The 20,559-nt window shown below is 43.6% G+C and overlaps 1 protein-coding gene across 4 annotated transcripts in view; it reads left to right on the top strand.

The window, feature by feature from the left end:
• Window positions 1-20,559, top strand: part of slc25a25b (solute carrier family 25 member 25b) — a 57,950-nt gene that overhangs the window by 17,328 nt on the left and 20,063 nt on the right. For 2 of the 4 annotated variants that reach the window (XM_035775587.2, XM_035775591.2), the window contains 2 exons: window positions 19,264-19,390; window positions 19,725-19,812. In XM_035775587.2, coding sequence (XP_035631480.1) covers window positions 19,264-19,390; window positions 19,725-19,812 — 215 coding nt within the window. Of the gene's footprint in view, window positions 1-1,344; window positions 2,148-15,749; window positions 15,970-19,263; window positions 19,391-19,724; window positions 19,813-20,559 lie in introns of those variants that run through there. The other 2 variants (XM_035775588.2, XM_035775589.2) reach the window with 2 other exon arrangements.

Below are 20,559 nucleotides of genomic sequence, written 5' to 3'. Positions count from 1 at the left end.
TGTATGGTGGTATTATACATTTTGTATTGTAGGTCATATTGTGGCTTAATACTGTTTATATGATGTACTGTTTTATCTTTTGTTTTGGATCCCTTATAAATACAAATACAAATGTATCACTCTGCATGAGGTCTGGTGGCCACACCAGATACTGACTGGTTTTCTGATCCACGCCCCTGCCTTTTTTTTAAGGTATCTGTGCCTATCGGATGCATATCTGTATTCCCAGTTATGTGAAATCAATAGATTAGACCCTAATGAATTCATTTCAATTGACTGATTTCCTTTATGTGGACATGTCCCTAGACATGAGGAGCACTCACTGACCTTTGCAATGATCTTCTGTTGTTATCTCTGGATAAAATCCCAATGCACAATCAGCTAGTGTTGAAGGAAACAAATAAACATTTCCTGGCCAAAAGGTCAACATGGGGAAGTCTGAACACCAAGGTTAAGTCTGCTCAGAAAATGACCAGAATTCAAATGTTTAAAAGAAAAGTATTGGCAAGATTGAAGCTAATGGGCAACATTCCAAATAATTCACTGAATGAGACATCCTTTAGTGATAAATGGAATTGACTCCAACCCTGTTGGAGACATCGTAATAAAATCAGTAATCCTAAGTAATGGTAGGATTCAGCTGTAATCGGTTCTACGCCTCAATTTCAAGTTGAAAATGAATGAAAAGATAAATACAAATTCAAACTGATACTCAGATGTGCAAGCTCATTCAGAACAGTGTCTTGGATGGAGCAGTCTTCAAAAAAAAAAGTATAACCTTTAATTAAACTAGGCAAGTTAGTGAAGAACAAATTCTTATTTACAATGACGGCCTACACTGGCCAAACCCGGACGACGCTGGGCCAATTGTGCGCCGCCCTATGGGACTGCCAATCACGGCAGGTTGTGATATAGGCCTTTGAAGACAGAAAAGATGAAGAGTGAGGAGAGTTGAAGAGGTTTTGCTGATCAGTATGTGTTAGTGGAAAAGAGCATGCAGAGCTGGGTGAGGTTGCCATGGTGATACTGACATTTTGATGGAGAGAATCGAAGAGGAGGGGAAAGAACAGTCAGCAGGTTTTTCCGAGAGTAGAAAGACTTCCCCCAACCCTTACAAGCCCATTCGATTCAGGATGACAAGTCATAAATTAGTTGCTTCGTTGTATCCTCTATTCTAATTGGTTGTGGAGTCAAGCTCTGGGGAATCTCCAGTTGGACCTATCAGTGTGGGCTGCCGTGATTGGCTGATGCAGCGCTGCAGTGAGAATGCAGGTTTCAGGAGCCTCTTCTTTTTTACTGCATTACTCTGTGCCGGTCAGCTGGCTCGGTATCGACGGACAATCTCACTGTAGCTCCTGTCTCAGTCTTAACCTCTCAGTAGATGATATGCAGCAGAGATGCAGCCAAGGTAGTATCGAACTAAACTCAAGATATCAGTTGCAGTTGCATCATTCTTTAGTCTTTAACAGAAGTTACATGTTAGTGGTTTAAGAGTTTGTCCATACAATCGTTTTGATTGGAACAGTTTAGTCCTGCATATATGGCTGCATTAAAGCTACAGCTAAATTAATGTTATTGTTTAGGCAGAGTAGAACTTATGGTGTGCGTTGATTTGAAAGAAAAGTGCCACTAATACTGACTGATACATCTGAGGAAGGATGGTGAAAGGAGGAGCACAGCTGAGTGCACACAGGAAAAGGGGCTTTTGGAGCTGAAGCAGTGACGCGGAAGAAACTTGAAGGACCCTCTTTTGCATTCTGCGGTTGTCTTCACCTGCCCTCGCTGTGAATTCTCTTTCTACCGGCGCAGAACTCTTACCTCGGCTGACACCCACCTTTCTAATTGTGTGTTGGCACCGGCTTTTCAGCACCCCGACGAGCATCAGTCTAGAGACGAGGATGCTGCAGAGTGTGTGGACTTCCCTATGCCAATGGTTTGTGGGAAGGACAGAGTGTGAGCCCGTGGGAACCCAGTCACCGGAGGAGAGCGAAGCGGAGGTTTCAGTCAGTGGAAAGACTGCCAAGAAAACTGGACTCGAGGGAGACCTTGACACATCTGCCAGGGATGACAAGGGCAGGAGTGATGGTGCACCTGCGAAGAAGACCACAGTGTTAATCATGGTGGTGCCCCCTGATGGCTTTCAACAGGTACTGCAGGGACGGAAACAACCGCTTTGTATGTGTGGAGGGGGTGGCAGGTGGAGGGATTGAACTGGCCATTTACTGGCTGTCTCCTTTGCATGGTGGGTGAGCACATTTGAAGTTAAAGTAATTAAGACACTGAAAATTCCAGTTCAATTTGGAAAAGGTTTTTGAGTTGAGTATTTCAAAATTCTGTAATGTTCTAGGACAGAATATAGAGATTAAAGGGAGCATGTCGTCTTTGGTGATCTGAAAAACTTGGCACATCTTTCAAAGTTAACGCTGTGTCCACAGGCTGACACTTAACTACAGTGCCACCCTTTCAGAGAGGAGAAGTTTCTGAGAGATGTCACAGGTACTGCATGTCCATTTCACAGCAAAAATACCTAATTCCAGTGAACATGCACAAACAACTTTAGAAATCTTTAGAAATTGGCTCGTGATTGTCCTCTGGGGTGTGATGAGCATTTGTTTAAGTGCTGTCCACTTAAGGGTTACCATGTGCAGTGGTACTCTCTTAGCATTGTGCTATGTAACAAACATTGGCTCAAGTTATCAGGTGGGTTCAGAACGTTGTGTCCAGAAAAGCTTCAAAAGTAGATATGTGTGGCTAGTTGCAGGTCTGGGAAAACCGCTATGTATGGACGATTTGTCCAATGCCTGCTTTCAAATTGACTTCACCGCAGATTGCAAAGTAAACATGATAATACGATGTATGGCATTTGACTAATAATATATGCTATGCTTTGGTGGTAAATGGCACAACGGGAGATGGCGAGAACAGCTGTGTATCTGGTTTAACATGCTAGTTAGCTCAGTAAGTGGCTGAATCAATAAGGATACAACATTTACATTACATTTACATTTACATTTAAGTAATTTAGCAGACGCTCTTATCCAGAGCGACTTACAAATTGGTGCATACACCTTATGACATCCAGTGGAACAGCCACTTACAATAGTGCATCTAAATCTTTTAGGGGGGTGAGAAGGATTACTTACCCTATCCTAGGTATTCCTTGAAGAGGTGGGGTTTCAGGTGTCTCCGGAAGGTGGTGATTGACTCCGCTGTCCTGGCGTCGTGAGGGAGTGTGTTCCACCATTGGGGGGCCAGAGCAGTGAACAGTTTTGACTGGGCTGAGCGGGAACTGTACTTCCTTCCTCAGTGGTAGGGAGGCGAGCAGGCCAGAGGTGGATGAACGCAGTGCCCTTGTTTGGGTGTAGGGCCTGATCAGAGCCTGGAGGTACTGAGGTGCCGTTCCCCTCACAGCTCCGTAGGCAAGCACCATGGTCTTGTAGCGGATGCGAGCTTCAACTGGAAGCCAGTGGAGAGAGCGGAGGAGCGGGGTGACGTGAGAGAACTTGGGAAGGTTGAACACCAGACGGGCTGCGGCGTTCTGGATGAGTTGTAGGGGTTTAATGGCACAGGCAGGGAGCCCAGCCAACAGCGAGTTGCAGTAATCAAGACGGGAGATGACAAGTGCCTGGATTAGGACCTGCGCCGCTTCCTGTGTGAGGCAGGGTCGTACTCTGCGGATGTTGTAGAGCATGAACCTACAGGAACGGGACACCGCCTTGATGTTAGTTGAGAACGACAGGGTGTTGTCCAGGATCACGCCAAGGTTCTTAGCGCTCTGGGAGGAGGACACGATGGAGTTGTCAACCGTGATGGCGAGATCATGGAGCGGGCAGTCCTTCCCCGGGAGGAAGAGGAGCTCGGTCTTGCTGAGGTTCAGCTTGAGGTGGTGATCCGTCATCCACACTGATATGTCTGCCAGACATGCAGAGATGCGATTCGCCACCTGGTCATCAGAAGGGGGAAAGGAGAAGATTAATTGTGTGTCGTCTGCATAGCAATGATAGGAGAGACCGTGTGAGGTTATGACAGAGCCAAGTGACTTGGTGTATAGCGAGAATAAGAGAGGGCCTAGAACAGAGCCCTGGGGGACACCAGTGGTGAGAGCGCGTGGTGAGGAGACAGATTCTCGCCACGCCACCTGGTAGGAGCGACCTGTCAGGTAGGACGCAATCCAAGCGTGGGCCGCGCCGGAGATGCCCAACTCGGAGAGGGTGGAGAGGAGGATCTGATGGTTCACAGTATCGAAGGCAGCCGATAGGTCTAGAAGGATGAGAGCAGAGGACAGAGTTAGCTTTAGCAGTGCGGAGCGCCTCCGTGATACAGAGAAGAGCAGTCTCAGTTGAATGACTAGTCTTGAAACCTGACTGATTTGGATCAAGAAGGTCATTCTGAGAGAGATAGCGGTAGAGCTGGCCAAGGACGGCACGCTCAAGAGTTTTGGAGAGAAAAGAGAGAAGGGATACTGGTCTGTAGTTGTTGACATCGGAGGGATCGAGTGTAGGTTTTTTCAGAAGGGGTGCAACTCTCGCTCTCTTGAAGACGGGAGGGACGTAGCCAGCGGTCAGGGATGAGTTAATGAGCGAGGTGAGGTAAGGGAGAAGGTCTCCGGAAATGGTCTGGAGAAGAGAGGAGGGGATAGGGTCAAGCGGGCAGGTTGTTGGGCGGCCGGCCGTCACAAGACGCGAGATTTCATCTGGAGAGAGAGGGGAGAAAGAGGTCAGAGCATAGGGTAGGGCAGTGTGAGCAGAACCAGCGGTGTCGTTTGACTTAGCAAACGAGGATCGGATGTCGTCGACCTTCTTTTCAAAATGGTTGACGAAGTCATCTGCAGAGAGGGAGGGGGGGGGAGGATTCAGGAGGGAGGAGAAGGTGGCAAAGAGCTTCCTAGGGTTAGAGGCAGATGCTTGGAATTTAGAATGGTAGAAAGTGGCTTTAGCAGCAGAGACGGAGGAGGAAAATGTAGAGAGGAGGGAGTGAAAGGATGCCAGGTCCGCAGGGAGGCGAGTTTTCCTCCATTTCTGCTCGGCTGCCCGGAGCCCTGTTCTGTGAGCTCGCAATGAGTCGTCGAGCCACGGAGCGGGAGGGGAGGACCGAGCCGGCCTGGAGGATAGGGGACATAGAGAGTCAAAGGATGCAGAAAGGGAGGAGAGGAGGGTTGAGGAGGCAGAATCAGGAGATAGGTTGGAGAAAGTTTGAGCAGAGGGAAGAGATGATAGGATGGAAGAGGAGAGAGTAGCGGGGGAGAGAGAGCGAAGGTTGGGACGGCGCGATACCATCCGAGTAGGGGCAGTGTGGGAAGTGTTGGATGAGAGCGAGAGGGAAAAGGATACAAGGTAGTGGTCGGAGACTTGGAGGGGAGTTGCAATGAGGTTAGTGGAAGAACAGCATCTAGTAAAGATGAGGTCAAGCGTATTGCCTGCCTTGTGAGTAGGGGGAAGGTGAGAGGGTGAGGTCAAAAGAGGAGAGGAGTGGAAAGAAGGAGGCAGAGAGGAATGAGTCAAAGGTAGACGTGGGGAGGTTAAAGTCGCCCAGAACTGTGAGAGGTGAGCCGTCCTCAGGAAAGGAGCTTATCAAGGCATCAAGCTCATTGATGAACTCTCCAAGGGAACCTGGAGGGCGATAAATGATAAGGATGTTAAGCTTGAAAGGGCTGGTAACTGTGACAGCATGGAATTCAAAGGAGGCGATAGACAGATGGGTAAGGGGAGAAAGAGAGAAAGACCACTTGGGAGAGATGAGGATCCCGGTGCCACCACCCCGCTGACCAGAAGCTCTCGGGGTGTGCGAGAACACGTGGGCGGACGAGGAGAGAGCAGTAGGAGTAGCAGTGTTATCTGTGGTGATCCATGTTTCCGTCAGTGCCAAGAAGTCGAGGGACTGGAGGGAGGCATAGGCTGAGATGAACTCTGCCTTGTTGGCCGCAGATCGGCAGTTCCAGAGGCTACCGGAGACCTGGAACTCCACGTGGGTCGTACGCGCTGGGACCACCAGATTAGGGTGGCCGCGGCCACGCGGTGTGGAGCGTTTGTATGGTCTGTGCAGAGAGGAGAGAACAGGGATAGACAGACACATAGTTGACAGGCTACAGAAGAGGCTACGCTAATGCAAGGAGATTGGAATGACAAGTGGACTACACGTCTCGAATGTTCAGAAAGTTAAGCTTACGTAGCAAGAATCTTATTGACTAAAATGATTAAAATGATACAGTACTGCTGAAGTAGGCTAGCTGGCAGTAGCTGCGTTGTTGACACTACACTAATCAAGTCGTTCCGTTGAGTGTAATAGTTTCTACAGTGCTACTATTCAGGGGCTAGCTGGCTAGCTAGCAGTGTTGTTTACGTTACGTTGCGTTAAAAGAACGACAATAGCTGGCTAGCTAACCTAGGAAATCGCTCTAGACTACACAATTATCTTTGAAACAAAGACGGCTATGTAGCTAGCTATGTAGCTAGCTACGATCAAACAAATCAAACCGTTGTACTGTAATGAAATGAAATGAAAATGTGATACTACCTGACCGGGTTGTTGAATTCGATTCAGTAGACGTGTGTGTGGTGACGTTGGCTAGCTGTTAGCTGTTGGCTAGCTAGCAGAGTCTCCTACGTTAAGGACGACAAATAGCTGGCTAGCGAACCTCAGTGAATTAAGATAATCACTCCAAGACTACACACTCTAAACTACACAATTATCTTGGAAACAAAGACAGCTATGTAGCTAGCTAACACTAAACAAGTCATCATACTATACAAGGCATCATATAGTGTTAGCCGTGTTTTGAGAAGTCAAAGCACTTTGGAGGACTTATCTGTTCAGCTGCCACTGCTATCTTGATTTCCTTGCGTCTTGCAAGTTCTATATGTATTGTGATTTGATACTGTGATTTTATTGCTATTCAATGTTCCCAATTGGCTCTCTATTTTTAAAAGTGGTTCGGGAACAAGCTATAAATTAAACATTTTGGGGTGTTTTGGTGCAGGTACAGCCAACTAGTGCAAAAATATCATTACAATACGTACCGACTGACCGCATGTTTTTTTTGCTCTAGAAAAGCTTTTTTGACACTTTGGACTGTTGTGGACTGATTATCTGAACTTTCAGACCGGCCTAATGACGGGACTGTATTGGAGAGGGATTGCTGATAACTATATGTTTATGGCCTTTTCTAAGTTGTCTATTGCATAGAGCGGGAGTAAACGGAAGATGGCCTATATTCAAATCAAATTGTATTTGTCACGTGTCGAATTCAACGGGTGTACGTACAGTGAAATGCTTACTTTACAACCAGTGAAATGCTTACTTAACCAACAGTACAGTTTTAAGAAAAATACACACATAAAAAGGAAATAAAAGTAACAAAGAGCAGCAGTAAAATAACAATAGCGAGGCGATATACTGGGCGTATACCGGTACAGTCATGGTGCGGGGTTAGTCGAGGTAATTGAAGTAATATGTACATGTAGGTAGAGTTATTATATTACAGGCCCGTTCCTGTAGGTTCATGCTCTACAACATCCGCAGAGTACGACCCTGCCTCACACAGGAAGCGGCGCAGGTCCTAATTCAGGCACTTGTCATCTCCCGTCTGGATTACTGCAACTCGCTGTTGGCTGGGCTCCCTGCCTGTGCCATTAAACCCCTACAACTAATCCAGAACGCCGCAGCCCGTCTGGTATTCAACCTTCCCAAGTTCTCTCACGTCACCCCGCTCCTCCGCTCTCTCCACTGGCTTCCAGTTGAAGCTCGCATCCGCTACAAGACCATGGTGCTTGCCTACGGAGCTGTGAGGGGAACGGCACCTCAGTACCTCCAGGCTCTGATCAGGCCCTACACCCAAACAAGGGCACTGCGTTCATCCACCTCTGGCCTGCTCGCCTCCCTACCACTGAGGAAGTACAGTTCCCGCTCAGCCCAGTCAAAACTGTTCGCTGCTCTGGCTCCCCAATGGTGGAACACACTCCCTCACGACGCCAGGACAGCGGAGTCAATCACCACCTTCCGGAGACACCTGAAACCCCACCTCTTTAAGGAATACCTAGGATAGGATAAAGTAATCCTTCTCACCCCCCTTAAAAGATTTAGATGCACTATTGTAAAGTGGCTGTTCCACTGGATGTCATAAGGTGAATGCACCAATTTGTAAGTCGCTCTGGATAAGAGCGTCTGCTAAATGACTTAAATGTAATGTAAATTTAGTTATTAACGTGACGACGCATAGATAATAACAGAGTAGCAGCAGTGTAAAAGAGGGGGGAGGTGGGCAATGCAAATAGTCTGGGTAGCCATTTGATTAGATAGTCAATGGAGAAGGATGAAAAAAAACATGTTTTTCTGTAGGATCTTAATTTGATCACCCTGTTTCAGGAGAACTTTGAGATTTTAAAAGGCTTCTGAAGTTTATTTCCACTTACAAATTTCAGACTTGGTTTTCCCTTATGAAAAAAGGTATCAACCACTACAAAAATGTAAATTCGAATTATAATTCACATTTCCTGTTGCAGCAGTATTATTTTCCTGCTGTATCAAACTGGTCAAATTAAGACCCTACAGCTGTAAGACCCCATGTCCCTAGTTACCACAGCCACAAAGTCATAAACCCTGTCTATTTCCACAATTTATCTTCTTAAAATGTGAGTTTAGGGCCTGGTGGCGCAGTGGTCTAGGGCACTGCATCGCAGCGCTAGCTGTACCACCAGAGACTGGGAGGTCTGTGGGGCGACGCACAATTTGCCTAGCGTCGTCCGGGTTAGGGAGGGTTTGGCCGGTAGGGATATCCTTGTCTCATCGCGCACCAGCGACTCCTGTGGTGGGCCGGGCGCACTACACGCTAACCAAGGTCGCCAGGTGCACTGTGTTTCCTCCCACACATTGGTGCAGCTGGCTTCCGGGTTGGATGCGTGCTGTGTTAAGAAGCAGTGCGGCTTGGTTGGGTTGTATTTCGGAGGACGCATGACTTTCGACCTTCGTCTCTCCCGAGCCTGTACGGGAGTTGTAGCGATGAGACAAGATAGTAACTACAAATAATTGGATACTACGAAATGTAATAAAATCAAAAGTGAGTTTAAACCTAACCTTGACCCTAACCTTATCCACACTGCTAACCTTATGCCTAACCTTCAATTAAGACAAAAAAATCTAACCAAAAATTTGGCTGTGGTAACTAGTGGTAGAGCTGTCCCCGGGAAGGAAAAAAATAAATCTTGATTGACCGAAAGTCGTGTGTTCCTTCGACCAATCGATTTAACTAGTATTTTTCCATATATAGACACACTCTAGAGGTCGACCGATTATTCGGAATGGCTGATTAATTAGGGCCGATGACGAGTTTTCATAACAATCGTAAATCTGTATTTTTGGACACCGATTTGGCCGATTTAATATATATATATATATATATATTTACACCTTTATTTAACTAGGCAAGTCAGTTAAGAACACATTCTTATTTTCAATGACGGCCTAGGAATGGTGGGTTAACTGCCTTGTTCAGGGGCAGAACGACAGATTTTTACCTTGTCAGCTCGGGGATTCAATCTTGCAACTTTACGGTTAACTAGTCCAACGCTCTAACCACCTGCATTACATTGCACTCCACGAGGAGCCTGCCTGTTACGCGAATGCAATAAGAAGCCAAGGTAAGTTGCTAGCTAGCATTAAACTTATCTTATAAAAAACAATCAATCATAATCACTAGTTAACTACACATGGTTGATATTACTAGTTTACCTAGCGTGTCCTGCGTTGCATATAATCGATGCGGTGCACATTTGTGAAAAAGGACTGTCGTTGCTCCAACGTGTACCTAAACATCAATGCCTTTCTTAAAATCAATACACAAGTATATATTTTTAAACCTGCATATTTAGTTTGTATTGCCTGCTAACCTGGCTCGTTGCGAACAAAGACAGCCAACTTCGCCAAACGGGGGATGATTTAACAAAAGCGCATTTCGTTCCACGACTACCTAACCATAAACATCGATGCCTTTCTTAAAATTAATACATAGAAGTATATATTTTTAAACCTGCATATTTTGCTAAAAGAAATCCAGGTTAGCAGGCAATATTAACCAGGTGAAATTGTGTCACTTCTCTTGCATTCATTGCACGCAGAGTCAGGGTATATGCAACAGTTTGGGCAGCCTAATTTGCCAGAATTTTACGTAATTATGACATAACATTGAAGGTTGTGCAATGTAACAGGAATATTTACACTTATGGATGCCACCCATTAGATAAAATACGGAACGGTTCTGTATTTCACTGAAAGAATAAACGTCTTTTCGAGATGATAGTTTCCGGATTCGACCATATTAATGACCTACGGCTTGTATTTCTGTGTGTTATTATGTTATAATTAAGTATATGATTTGATAGAGCAGTCTGAGTGATGGTAGGCAGCAGCAGGCTCGTAAGCATTCATTCAAACAGCACTTTTGTGTGTTTTGCCAGCAGCTCTTCGCTGTGCTTCAAGCATTGAGCTGTTTATGACTTCAAGCCTATCAATTCCCGGGATTAGGCTGGTGTAACCGATGTGAAATGGCTAGCTAGTTAGTGGGGTGCGCGCTAATAGCGTTTCAAATATCACTCGCTCTTGAGACTTGGAGTAGTTGTTACCCTTGCTCTGCAAGGGCCGTGGCTTTTGTGGCGTGATGGGTAACGCTGCTTCGAGGGTGGCTGTTGTCGATGTGTTCCTTGTTCGAGCCCATGTAGGGGCGAGGAGAGGGACGGAAGCTATACTGTTACACTGGCATTACTAAAGTGCCTATAAGAACATCCAATAGTCAAAGGTATTTGAAATACAAATCGTATAGAGTGTCCTATAATTCCTATATACCTAAAACGTCTTACCTGGGAATATTGACGTTTCATGTTAAAAGGAACCACCAGCTTTGGGACAGACACATCTGTAGCTATTTTCGCAAGGTATAAGAAGCAGTGTTTGACTTGGGCAGGAGCTCACCAGAGCGGAGTACTGGCACCTCACATTTTCTACTGCTTGAGCTCCTGCTCCTCTTATAAAATACTTGCTGAAAAGTATTGCACCTAAATATAAATAGTACCAGCACCCAAATGAGTACCGGAACCTATTTCAGTTCAAGTCTTCAAGTATTTTATCACTTTTCCACTGGATCAGAGCATGACATTTTTGTATTAATATTCCTTTAACTTTATATCAAGGGAATCACATTTGTCCTACTGTCAATAAACTTACAAAAATATTTACATAACATGTAAAGTGTTGGTCCCATGTTTCACAAGCTGAAATAAAAGATCACAATTGTCCATACATACAAAAAGCTTATTTTGAACAAATTTGTTTACATCTCTGTTCGTGAAAATTTCTCCTTTGCCAAGATAATCCATTCACCTGACAGGTGTGGCATATCAAGAAGCTAAATAAACAGCATAATCATTACACAGGTGCACCTTGTGCCGGGGGACAATAAAAGGCCACTCTAAAATGTGCGGTTTTGTCACACAACACAATGCCACAGATGTGTCAAGTTTTGAGGGAGTGTGCAATTGGCATACTGACTGCAGGAATGTCCACTAGAGCTTTTGCCAGAGAATTTTATGTTAATTTCGCTACCATAAGCCCCCTCCAACGAGGGCATGGCGGTATACCGTATTTGACTAAACTGGTATTGATGGTAATACTGGTATTGGTGGACCGGTTGGGGTTTTTACTTTACCTTCGAAAACGGTATTTGAGTGTTTGGATTGTTAAATGTGATACTCGGTGTGTAACATCCCATTTTGATAGTTAGTGACTTGAGTCATCTCTCACTCACTCCATGCTGCTTTCCACACAGACCTATCCCCGTCCCCTGTCACTCAATGGGCACATTTTGTTGTTGCTCGAGCACAAGACACTTCCGTTTTAAGATAAATCCCCTAGTGTTCTATAATTACACTTAATTTGTTTCTTACATCTGCAAACAGCTTTAAGCTAGTTGTTTTTTTCTTATCAAGTTGGGCCTAAATCTTGTTAGTCGCAAATGCTAATCGTTAGTTAGCTGGCATACTAGCTATCTAATAAATGTACTGAATCTAAGCAAACTTAATTAGCTATACATCCTGATAATACCAGTGACAGTGTAGACCTCAATCAGCATGTTGGTATAACAGTATCTTCTAAATTTAAAACGGAATACGCAAAGCATGAACGTTGCTACATGAAGTAGCTGAGAAAACATTCCGTGTAGCCAAAGATTATAGGGTGTCCTATCAACACTTTGGTTCCTACCCTGTCACTCCTCCCTGGCATTTTCAGTCGTTGTCATGTCCATCCACACTGTATTGAAAGTGCCCACTATTTTATTCGAACTATATATAATAATATATATAATATAATAATATATAATTATTCGAACTATATAATTATAATACTTTTATTTCCATTATTCCAACAGTTTGCCGAAGTGTTTTGCTGTAAATTGTAAGTCAAATCGCAATTGCCACATTTGGTCAAATAAGGCCTAGATTGTGTGACCATATCGCGCACCCCTATGTAGCAGTGTAAAAATGATCTCAAATGAGTGCGGGAAATGCAAAAAATTGAAAATGCTGAAAATATTTGGGGTTGAAGTTGAATTTAACAGTATAAAACCATCAGAATGGAGAAAGACCCATTGAAGTAATTTAGAATGTGTATTGGCACCCAAGGGGCACACACTACTCATAAAACAATTGTAGAACTTATTCCAAAATAAAATATTGTCAATTTATTTTTTATTTGTTTTTAAAATACTGTGACATTATGTTTTTGCCTATCACCCAGCCATACCTGCCATGTAATTTCAGAGAATTTGTCTGTACGTCAAACCGCAGACCACGTGTAACCTTGCCAGCCAAGGACCTCCACATCTGGTTTCTTCACCTGCAGGATCATCTGACATGATGGCCATTGGCACGCTGGAGAAGTGTGCTCTTCACGGATGAATCCTGGTTTCAACTGTTAACGGGTAGATTGCAGACTGTGTGTATGGCGTTGTGCGAGTGGTTTGTTGATGTCAATGTTGTGAACAGAGTGCCCCATGGTGGCGTTATAGTACGGGCAGGCAAAAGCTACGGACACAAACACAATTGCTTTTTATCGATGGCAATTTGAATGCACAGAGATACTGCGATGAGATCCTGAGGCCCATTGTCGTGCCATTCATCTGCCGCCTTCCTCATGTTTCAGCATGATAATGCATGGCCCCATGTTGCAAGGTTCTGTACACAAAGTTTGTGAAAGCTGAAAATGTCCCAGTTCTTCCATGGCCTGCATACTCACTAGACATGCCACCAATTGAGCATGATTGGGATGCCCTGGATTGATGTGTACAACAGTGTCCCAATTCCTGCCAATATCCAGCAACTTCGCACAGCCATTGAAGTGAGACAACATTCCACAGGCCACAATAAACAGCCTAATCAACACGATGCGTCACACCAGATACTGACTGGTTTTCTGATCCATGCACCTATTTTTAGTTATTTATCTGTGACCAATATGCATATCTGTATTCCCAGTCATGTGAAATCCATAGATTAGGGCATAATTCATTTTTCAATTGCAATATTAAAGCTGCTCATGTTGCGTTTTAATATTTTCATTGTCGCAGCATTTTTAAATGTATTAACCCAATCAACTTGGCTGGTTTTGAATAAGCATGTTATGTGTAAAGGGTGCATTACATCTCAGCCACGTGAATTCTGGACAAAGCAGAGTGAAAGGGACTGAAATGTTTTACCCTACAAATCATTGACTGCCTAATGGCCGTAATGACTTTGACCAGACGTTTGTTTGTAAATGTCTATAGCCGAACTCTAAAGGGATGACTAGGTTTTAGAATCTAGGAGCAATCTACTATGTTTTAGGATCTAAAGCTCTAGAAGCATCTAAACTCTGTACAGGTATTATCCTTGCATGCACGTGTAACAGCTCCTGGATGTGCGTACGTTATTTTGAACAGTGGATTTGACCTACCTACACACACAGACCCCCCATACCAAGACCCCTCTCGTCAGCGGCCATTCTTCCTTTACCCTTGGACCCCAGCCAAGTGACTCACCCAGAAATAGCTGGCCAAGTGAAATGGGAAGTCCGAGAGCTAGGTACCTGGCGGTCACCCAAGAGTTGCTTGGCTGAAAATGCCCCCTTCTGACTCCCCTGCGCCCACCCCCACCCCCACCCCTTCAATGGGATAGGTGGTTCCTCTAGCAGGCAGTGGACAAGTGTGTGGGTTTTACAAGCTTGCTGCAGTCAGGCACCCGGCAGTCTCTGGGACTCTCCAATCTCCTGTGCCTGTAATTGAATCACTCCTCAGTCTCACCACCTCTATCGTTGACAGAAGACACTTTACTGGAGCAGACTATTACGTCAATGGTGATCTCTATTACTGACACACAATACAGTCTGGAATGGTGGTAACCTCTCGTTTAGTCCTAATTCTACAGGTACATGTTCTTTCTTCAGAAGGGGAAGTTTCATGCTGCTTTTTACTTAAGTTTTCTACTTAAAAGGCCCATTTGTAAGCCTACCTGTATACATTTCAAGAGTAAGCTACTAAGTTCAAATAGGCTAAACTTAATAAATCCACCAACCTCCTCCCTTGGGAGGCAGGTAGCCTAGTGATTAAGAGCATTGGGCCAGTAATCGAAAGGTCACTGGTTTGAATCCCTGAGCTGACTAGGTGAAAACTGTCAATGTACAAGGCACTTAACACTAATTGCTCCTGTAAGTCGCTCTAGATAAGGGCGTCTGCTAAATGACTAAAATGTCAAATGTAATCCCTCTTGACTACACTTTGGGTTAGCATTTGTGCTTCTGCTAGTACTCCTTGGGTTAGTGGTAGCGTATTAGCGTAGTGGTAGTGTATTAGCTGTGATGGTCTACTGCAGTCAGTCTCATAAAATTTGTCATCAATGCTAATGGTGTGGTACTGTGTCGCCAAAGTTCCTGAGCACATCAGTGGGGCATTTTCCTTTTCTAACAAGATTACTAATATCCAGTGTATTAGCCATCTTGTTGGACATAAAAATTGTCAAATGTCTTGAAAGGAAGATGTTAGACATTTCAAAGTTGCCCCACAATTACAACTACACTTTAGTGAAACACAGATTTTGTGCATGTCTTTGAACTGTAGATGGTCATCAATGTCAAACTTCAGCTAGTTTAAATATCAAATCCCCCTTGATATAATGGATTGGGTAACACTTCTCTGTAATAACCCAGTTAAAGGTGTTGATCATACAGTGCACCACAGTTTCGGTCCCAAGATCTGATTCCTTGTAATGCTGATGATCTCATGATTTCCTCTGTGTAAGGAAGAGGAAGATGCCTAATATTGCCGCAGTTGGTCACATTCCAGTACGGTAGGATGTGACTTGTGTATTTAATCCGTTGTAATTAATTACAGATAAGAAGCATTTGTACTGAAAGAAAGAGGAGCTTTAAAGGGTTTTCTGGAAAGTTCACCTCTGGTTCCTTCATTTCATTCAAGTGCACAAGTAATTTTTTTCATGAAGGGGCCATTTGTTGGGGGCTAAATGGGAGGGCTCCTTTGTCGGACTGCAGTCTTGTTTGGTTCTCTTGAAATATTGACAGCCTGTGGTGTAAAGATAGTAAGAGGGTGGGATGTTGTGGCATCCAATGAGATTGCTCCTTGGTCCTACCAGCCTCTGTGGGAGGAACCTTTTTTGAGTCCTTTTATCCCATGTGTCTTCTACCTACCAGCATTTTAGCTTTGCACTGCAGAGCGGGCAAACTTTTTTTTTTCTATGTAACTTATTTATTTATATTTTACACTTACCTAAGAGAAGCATGTTGTGCGTGTGCCTGTGTGTGCCCTTTCCAATCTCAGAACACACTGAATTTGAGTATTTTGAATCAAATGGACTACCAGCTGAACTCAAGTCTCTCTTCAAACTGAGCATATTTCTTCCTTCTCAGGAATTTTCTACATATCGAAACTGGCGGAAGGTAGATATGCCGTTTTTTAAATCTGGAATCTTTTTATAGCTGTATAATTCTGTTTATGTGATCATAGCAATAACACTTGAATGCATTCGTTGGTATTTCATTCAGCACTTTCATTCATATGGCAAGACTGGCAGACAGCCCTACAGCTGTAGAATGTGCTTTTTGATTGATTGTGTGAGTGGGCAGTCTGTAGACAGGCTCTCTGCCTCTGAGTAATAACTTGGAAATGATTGTAAATTCATGCGAATTTTAATGAACTCTTTCTGGTTATATTTAATCGGTCAGCAAGGCATTGTCCTTTGAACCCCCTAGGACCTAGCTTTTTAATGTGCTTCATGCACTGTCCTTATTTTGTCATTTGCTTTTTCATAGGGGTCAAATATGGCCTTAATGATTTATGCCAACAAAATATTTCAGACAATTTATTTCATAACCATGAGTTTGTCTTTAATTCATGTTCTTCCAAACTCTATCCAGTGGCTATGTAGTCAGACTTCATTTAGCCTCTGCCACAGGCTTTGACCTCCCCTTCTGTATGTGAGTGAAGCCTGGGAGCCGACGCTAGACTATACTTGACTCTGAGTCTGAACTGGTTCTTTAGAGTATTCATTTAAAGTCAGTGGTTTGGCAGGTATCCTTCAAAGAAGGCTCAGACGCTTCCTGTGGAACGAAGAGTCTAGAAATGTCTAGAAAATCTAAGAAAGCCCAGATTAGTGACGTCAAAAATGATTAGAATGTAGGCTAATGCTTTGGTTGATATTTGCTTGTTGTCAAAATAACTTAACCTAAATGTATTCTAAGGGATGTGTGAGAAAATGGCGCTATAGTTCTTAAGACTGGACTTTGAACTCATTTCTGTTTTTTCCCAAAAATTCTGTACTTCCTCAATAATTAGACTATAATCTGGAAAACTCACTATTTTATAAACAAACTAGTGGGCATCCGTCCAGTTTTATTCTTAACTTTGGTCAATTGCTCCTGGTCTGTTTTTAGGTTTCAGCTTGCAGAAATGGCCAGCGAGTGCACATGGTTGAGTTTTATCTGATTTTCAGTCAAAGCTGTCTCCTTCTTTTCGAGGGCAAACAAACCATTGTTTAAAGGATTGCTCATGGTCTTACGTTGAGTTCGCAAACACCCATATTAGCTTAGTTTCCTGGGTCTACTGACTGACCCTGGTTATTATAATTGTTTTTATTCTCAAAGTATCGCTATATAACACTATACACATTGCTGTCACTCGATTTAGCTTATGACAGTCAAGTTCCACTTGGCACTATAATTCACTCTGATGCCTTTTGCTACCAACAACAGACTGTTCAATACAGTATAAAACCTAATGTTCTAAAAATAGTCTGGTCCAAAATTGTCACCATTAATAAAGATGATAATAAATACTGTGTTAAACAACATTTATTTATTTGACATGTAATGTTTTTTATTCTAAAAAAAAGATGGTGTTTTCAATACCTCACCTTGTGAGGATAACAACACTGAGCCTTTTCTAAAATGTTTTGAGATTGAACACATTGGGAGGGATCTTAGACCATTCCTCCATACTGAATATTTTCAGATCCTTCATCGTTTGTTTGTTCTTATGGACTGTCCTCTTCAATTCAAACCACAGGTTACAAGTTCAATGGGGTTCAAGTCCAGAGACTAATATGGCCATTGAAAATGTAGATTTTTGTGGTCAATTAAGCTTATTTTTGTGGATTTTGATTGGTGCTTGGGGTTATTGTCCTGCTGGAAGATTGACTATTTTGCGTCCTGGGGTCCTTGTTAAGGTCAACGGCATCATGAACATTACCCAGTACCAGGACATTTTAGCCAAAAACCTGGTTACCTCTGCCAGGATGCTTAAACTTGGCAGAAAATTGATCTTCCAGCCTAATCTTTCTTCTCCAAGCACACACACAAATCCACAAAGAAATGCTTGATTGACCACAAAATCAAGATTTTGCAATGCCCATCTGTCTCCAGACTTGAACCCCACTAAAAACCAGTGATTTGAAATGAAGAGGACAGTCCATAAGCGCAGACTAAGGATATCAAGGATCTGGAAAGTTTCTGTATGGAGGAATGGGTTTCCCAAAGTCAGTACTGGGACCCCCTCTCATGCTGCAAGTTTAGTTTTTTGCTCTAGCACTACACAGCTGATTCAAATGATCAAAGCTTGATGAATTGGTTATTTGAATCAGCTGTGTAGTGCTAGGACAAAAACCAAAACATACGGGTCTTGGCCAGAAGATTAAAAAATAACTGTTTGGAGATTCTCTTCTGCACTGTTCAACCAATCCAGTAAATGTGGAGGAGGAGTTGAGATGGAGTGTCGCCTTGTTAACGTCCAAAAGAGGAAGTCTCGTCACAGGCTCTCTTTCTATTTCCCCTGAAAACCGATTGCATCTGGTGGTTGGGGACACGGCAGAGGCTAGGAGTTAAAAAGGTGCTGGACTGTTAGCAACACAATAGTCCTAGAATATATAGATATATTGGACCTGTATTTAGGCCATCTACTCTATAAACCTGATGTGATAACCTAAAAGTTTAACATAAGGAGTTACACTAAGGTAACTCTTTCACCTGTCCCCTAACATGCCCCCAAAGGTCAGTAGTTCAGATATTTTTGGAAATGCACAGAACCATGCACACACCCCTACAGTCATGGAAATGCACACACAACCATGTGAGTCAGTCCTCATAGATTCAGCTGGCCCAGACACACTCATAAACTCTTCACCCAAAGTTCATAACTGTGAGTCAAGATTGACTGTAAATCGCTGAGAAGAACTCCCAGGCCTAGCTCCGCCTTCTTAATAAAGGCTCTTCCTTGGCTCAGAGTCAATTGGGGTAGGGGTTAATGACTGAAGTGCACTCTGCTCCACATGCATTTCTCAAAGCCTTCAGCTCGATGGCTCAGGCAGCCTGGGTGCTCTTTCCGCCAGGCTCGAGTTAGAATTGAATGTGGCTGTGATGGTCTAAACACTCCACACTAATGGATCAGGTGATGCCCACTATATGACCACTCTGGAGCAAACCAGACCCAGATGACTTGTGGCTGTTACCTTCCTCTCACTGACCTACACGCCTGTCCTCGAATCACTCGGTCCATCTCTTTCTCGTGGCTCACCTTTGTTATAGTTTTAACTATATTTAGGCTATAATTTCCCCTTGCCTCGAGAAATCTCCATTTTTTTTTTGTTTTTTTTAACCGTCCTTTACTCACTTGTCTTCAACCTGTATGTAAGTTGATAATTAATCCTTATCTAAATGTAAAATGTCTTTCTCATCTGACAGAAAATAGTGAAAGCGGGAGACAAGGACCTGGATGGCCAGCTGGATTTTGAGGAGTTTGTCCACTACCTGAGAGATCACGAGAAGAAACTTCGGCTGGTCTTCAAGAGCCTGGACAAGAAGAACGATGGTACGATGGAACACAGGCTGGAGCCACACAACCACTGCCTGTGTTTTACTTGTATCACTACCAGTTACACTTAAACCACTGTTTAGCCTTCAAAGTGCTATAATGTACTAATCACTTGGGCAGCTGGGGGGAAATGATGCATTTGGTTAAGCTGTGCATACATAATGACATACTGTGACTGAGGAAATTCTGCATTTAGGTTTATTACATTTGATGTACTGTTCTATAAGCTGGTATTAAAAGCGTAGTGATATAATATCCAGTCAATGAGATGATATCATCATAATTCAACACATTGCGAGTGGTCGATGTTGTTTACTCTTTTGCCCCACAGGTCACATTGACTCGCAGGAAATCATGCAGTCCCTTCGAGACCTGGGGGTTAACATCTCTGAGCAGCAGGCTGAGAAGATCCTCAAAAGGTGAGGCTGTCAACCTGGGCTGACGAGTCTCCCGTCTCACCAACACTCCTGTCTAAACTAATGGCTCGTAGTGTCCAGCATACATTTAGTCTCTGACTGTCTCTACTTCTCTCTCCTTTCAAATTCAGATTGCTTTATTGACGTGAAATACAATTTGTAGATATTGCCAAAGCAATATAGGGGTACAGCATTTCAGTAAATGCAGTACAATGCAATGAGGATAATGAAATACAGTTCATTTCAGTAGTAATAATAGTACATATCATGTATGCAGGTTCAACACTACTGATGTTGTATTGTGTAATCTTCGGTTGAAGATCCTCGGGGGAGAAATCCTCTCTCCCCATTTCTCTATTTCATCTTCAGTTTAATCTTTAAATTAATGGCTGACTGGTTGCAGTCAGTGTCGTCCATTTACCTCTGCCTAGGTCGACTGGGTAACCAGAGTCCACCAGAATATTCCACAGAAGTATTGGTGTTTCCCTCGATTACTCTGGGATACCGCCTGTTAATCCTGGTCAGAGTTGCCACTCCAGTCCTATACTGTCTACCCTGATCGCTTTTTTGAAGCTTGTACTTTCAGGGTTCTCCCCGGGATTTTTTAACAAGGTGGTGCTGCTGAGTACGGCAGCAGGAGAGGCCCATAGGAGGGCAGTTACCGCCTTTGGACTCGTAGATTTTGCGTTTTTGAACACCTGTTACTGCCATTTCCTGCAATCTAGAGAAATGTTTTGCCATATATTCAGT

The sequence above is a fragment of the Oncorhynchus keta genome, chromosome 9 (assembly GCF_023373465.1).
Source record: "Oncorhynchus keta strain PuntledgeMale-10-30-2019 chromosome 9, Oket_V2, whole genome shotgun sequence".
In the NCBI taxonomy this organism is placed as follows: Eukaryota; Metazoa; Chordata; class Actinopteri; order Salmoniformes; family Salmonidae; genus Oncorhynchus; species Oncorhynchus keta.
The sequence above is the reverse complement of the archived record's forward strand: the minus strand, read 5'-3'. Positions and strand labels throughout refer to the sequence as shown.